Source organism: Phoenix dactylifera, chromosome 1 (genome assembly GCF_051530095.1).
Source record: "Phoenix dactylifera cultivar Ajwa chromosome 1, Ajwa_hap1_PhDact_Kaust_v1.1, whole genome shotgun sequence".
In the NCBI taxonomy this organism is placed as follows: Eukaryota; Viridiplantae; Streptophyta; class Magnoliopsida; order Arecales; family Arecaceae; genus Phoenix; species Phoenix dactylifera.
The window spans coordinates 30,781,480-30,785,844 of NC_143190.1; the positions used below are offsets into that span (position 1 = coordinate 30,781,480).

General features: G+C 46.5%; 1 protein-coding gene across 1 annotated transcript; it reads right to left on the reverse strand.

Moving 5' to 3' along the window:
* Positions 1–1,290: 1,290 nt before the first annotated feature.
* LOC103695954 (uncharacterized) lies at positions 1,291–3,968 on the reverse strand. The gene has a single exon (XM_017840333.5). It carries the CDS (start codon positions 3,511–3,513, stop codon positions 2,020–2,022), a length of 1,494 nt encoding a protein of 497 aa, XP_017695822.3. The 5' UTR covers positions 3,514–3,968; the 3' UTR covers positions 1,291–2,019.
* Positions 3,969–4,365: the final 397 nt, after the last annotated feature.

Below are 4,365 nucleotides of genomic sequence, written 5' to 3' on the forward strand. Positions count from 1 at the left end.
TGGTGCTTGGGTCAATGTCCTGCTGCCTGACCTCAAGACCTCCACGAGACCTGAACTCATCCCAATATTTACCTTTTTCTGTATTTTTTTGAAGTCCTCAGCCTAATATTTCACTAACCTCGATAAAATACCACATGGAGTAGAATCAGGGTAGCAATCATATTTGCCATGATATGCATTAACATGCTATCATTAGATAATTAAAGACCATAAATCATATCTTCCCTCGAATTCGAAAAAGAAAGGAGACCTTAAACCACATCTAAAATCATATACTATGAAATACAACCATATCACAATCATACTTGCCATGATATGCATCTGATCAAGCTACATTCATCCTAATTTCACCAAAGCTTGCATATCCTTATATGATGGTATAGTTTGCATATCCTTAAAAGGGGTGAATTCTATGAGTATATTTATCCTATCATGTCTATCTATGAGTGGGGTGGAGGGAATGAATACATTGAATAGGAAGTCTTCTCATTAAGGGTAATGTTTCCCGATGCCAACCAGTCCAAGAAAAGTAAGGGGAAAAAGACATGGACTCACAAGGGGGATGGGCTGGACACAGAGGGAAGAAAGTGCATGAGGAGCATTAACCCTCATACAATAAAGCTATGAGCCAAGCACTATTCTACTTGGTGAAAGCATGGAAAGAAAAAGACACCAACATAGGCAAGGGATGAGATGGGTTGTCATGTGTTTTGGTGGACAAGCGAACGACCAACTTGGGATCACATGCCATCATAACATTACTAAATTGCTCGAGAGAGCGAGAGAGAGAGAGAGAGAGAGAGAGAGAGAGAGAGAGAGAGAGGCCCTTAACTTAGGATTTCACAACTCAATCATTACCACCCAAACTTGAAGCTTCCCAAAACCCACTTTGGTTGCTGGCAAAGTAGTTGGTTGGCAGCACTGTTATATTTGCTTTGGTTCCCCTACAACCCTTAATTCCTGGTTCCAGCAAAGGCTATGTTCCTCCACTGCATCTCATATCTTGATTTCCAAGGGTAAAAGCAAGATCAAAGATAGCCAATAAGATATTATAATATTTCAAGCACAGCAACTTTAGGAAAACTATTGACTAAACAATTTGTTTCCAATCTTAAGGATCGGTAATCGTAAAAATCGATTAAAGCAGTCAACATGTTTGCTGCTTTCGGCTCAATTCTCTCAATTCTTGAGAACATTTTCTCTTTCTCTTCAACTGAGTGTGAGATGTTATCAAGACTGATAATCATTACTTGCAGAACTACCGCTGAGAAACAAATATTACTCAGATTACAATCTTTCTCCAAAAGAGTTAAACCAGAGTATCAGGCCAATTTCAGATGATCAGATCATTTACATGGCTTCATTATAGAACATGCAAAGCAATTGGCCACAAAGGGATCCTAAGTTTGAAACCCCCTGTACAATTTGTTTGTGATGAATATGATGAGAAAACACACCAAACATGTTATATTGATGACAAACAGGCAGTTTATACAACAAGCTACTGAAATAACTGCAGGAGCATCGAAAATTCTTGAACTTTTTTTTTGTCCACATTGCAATCATAACAACTATAGACAACACTATCCAGCTTCCAGGTTGCCATTCTCAGTGACAGTGATATAATGCTGAGAGAGATGAAAGAAAAATGACCAACCTTCCTAATGAACTTCTGAACAAAACCAAATGAGTATTTTCATTTCAAAAAGCAAAAGAATCTTCCAAGTTTTACCGATGAAGTATCGAGCTAAGCAATTCAGTAATCTCGTGCGCTGCCAAGCACCGAGCTCCATCAACACTTCAATCAGCTCATGTATTGTGATCAGGTCAGCACAACAGATTTATTCTAAGATCCAACGAAGAGAGGAAGAAAAGGAACTGCAAAATTCTGAATATACTTAGAAAACAGAACTGTAAGCAGCAAATGGAGCCGTTACCTGAACAGTGACTCCGAAAGAATGAATGCAACAGGAATTCATCAACCGTCTGAAGAAATCTGTACAACGCTTCACCTCTCCATCAATTGGAGATCACACCCACCAGTGGCTCATGGTTGAGGTTGCTTGCAGCCCACCATGACTTCAACTCAGCATTCACATTAGTATTGTTAGATTCTCCATCGATGGAAGCCGGAAGGTTGAGATCGAGCAAGTCAGGCATCTCGAGAGGGTGCTGCTGAATCACGATGGGCTGATGAGAAGCAGCAGCACCTCGGTCGTCAGAGTTCGCAGCCAAGTGAGATCTCTTGTGACCTCCCAAAGCCTGGCCTGAAGCGAAAACCTTGCCGCAGAGCAGACACTGATGGCTCTTGGCCTTCTTGGATAATCCATTGGCAGCTTCAATGCCCGCACCTCGGTCGACCATTTCCCCGACGGCTGCGTGCTCAACAGAAGCATCAGTCTCCAAGCTGTTCTCACTGCCGCAGCAGCTCTTCATCCTCTTGTGGCTCGCCCGATGCCCACCGAGAGCTTGGTAGGAGTGGAAGATCTTGTTGCAGGACGTGCACTCAAAACGGCTCCTCCTCTCGGGGGCCTTATCAAAACTACCATCTGAAGCATCAAATCTAAACCTCTCCACAAAATCTCTACCAAATTTAGCATCAGAAACCTCAAACCTTTGCTTCTCGGCTTCGAATTCGCTTCCATCAAGCCCAGGCTTCAGCCCCGATTCAGTAACAACGGCAGAATTCAGATCCTTCTTCTTCGAGCTCTCCTTCCCCGCGACCTCATCAAAGGAGTTCTCAAACTCGTCAGCAGCAGAATTACAGCCTTTTGGCTTCTTGAATTCACCGTCCCTAACAAGGCGATCATCAGAAGCATCTGATTCCGCCCTCTTGAACCCATTCCTCCAATATCCATTTCTTGAAACAAAATTCCCATCCCCTTCGCCAATTCCCTTCCCCTCGAAGACCACTGGAATCTTATCAGAAGACTCGGCTGCCGACGGGACTCCACCACTGCTGCCGCCCACCGTGCACCAGACATCCCTCGACAGCATCATGAGGCTGATAGCTCCATCCTCCTCCTCCTTCTCGTACTCCGATGCCGACGAAGAACTCGCAGCAATTGCCCCTGCCATCCTTCTCGATCCTCGCCGCCTCCTCGGCACCGCCGCCGCCGCCGCAGCCTCGCTCTCCGACTGCCCGCCATTGCTCCAAGAACCCTCCTGCTGCTCTTCTTGCTCCTCCGAAGCTCGGCAAATCCTCTCAGAGTGGCACTTCATGTGCCCAAACAAAGCTCTCCAGGAAGAGAACACCTTGCCGCACTCCCGGCACTGCTTCTCGTCGTCATCTCCAGCATAATCCGACAGCCGCCATGTCTTCTTGGGGTTCTCCCTCAGCCTATAGCCAGCTCCTCTAATGCCCGGCGTTGGCCTCTCCTCGGCGTCGGTCTCGGAGCTCCCGACAACCGCCGTGTGGACGTGGGACCTCATGTGGCCGCCCAGCGACCGGCCGGACGGGAATCTCTTCCAGCACACCTTGCACCGATGCCTCCGCACTCGATCTCCTTCCATCTGAAAAACAGGGGACCCAAAGAGAGCACCAAAAGAAGCCAATAAAAGAGCCCAAAAGAAAGGTCTACAAGAAGGCCAAAGAAGGCCTCAGATCTTGAGACTTCTTGGCTTCTGGTTTCATCTTAGAATAGCCCAACTGGGATTAGATTGGCTTCTGCGGGAAAGAATGGGATCTGGTGAGAGACTTTGGAATCCAACCAAGCTCCGTTCTCTCTCTATCCAACTCCGGAATATCTGGTCTCTGGAATCGGTCAGCTTCTCCTTTAACTGAAGAAGATGAGAGGGAGAAGAGAGAGGGAAGTAGTTGTTTTCTATCTATCTCTCTGTTTTATTAGGGGTTCATCTGGGGCCATGGATGGGAGGAGAAATCCATGCATGGAAGCAAAGCTAAAAGAGGAAAGAGAGAGAGAGAGAGAGAGAGAGAGAGAGAGAGAAGGGGGGGGGGGGGGAGCACAGCAAAGATAGGCAGCACGTGTACTCAAGCTGAGGATCCGGAGGCCATTGATCAGACGGCTGATGTTATGCCACGTGTTTCAGGGTGAACATCTCTAGGGCGGTGGGGCCATCTCAGCAAAACTAACTGCCCCTAACTATTCCTTCCTTTGTCTTCCTCCCCTGGCCCACAGGAAGGGCCCCGTGAGCCCGGATCCCCTGGTTGATCCATAACAGAAAACAGCTGGGTCAGTAATTTTCTACATTAGTGCATGTGTCGATAAGTTTTTTGATGGTTTTCGTGTTTGGTGTTGGTGAGTCTCCTGCTGATTAAGGATGGAGAGAATCTTCCACCGTTATGCCTTTGGAGCTATCCCAGAGTGCCCTGTATCTCTCGATAAAATGGGAAGCAGGGTGGAG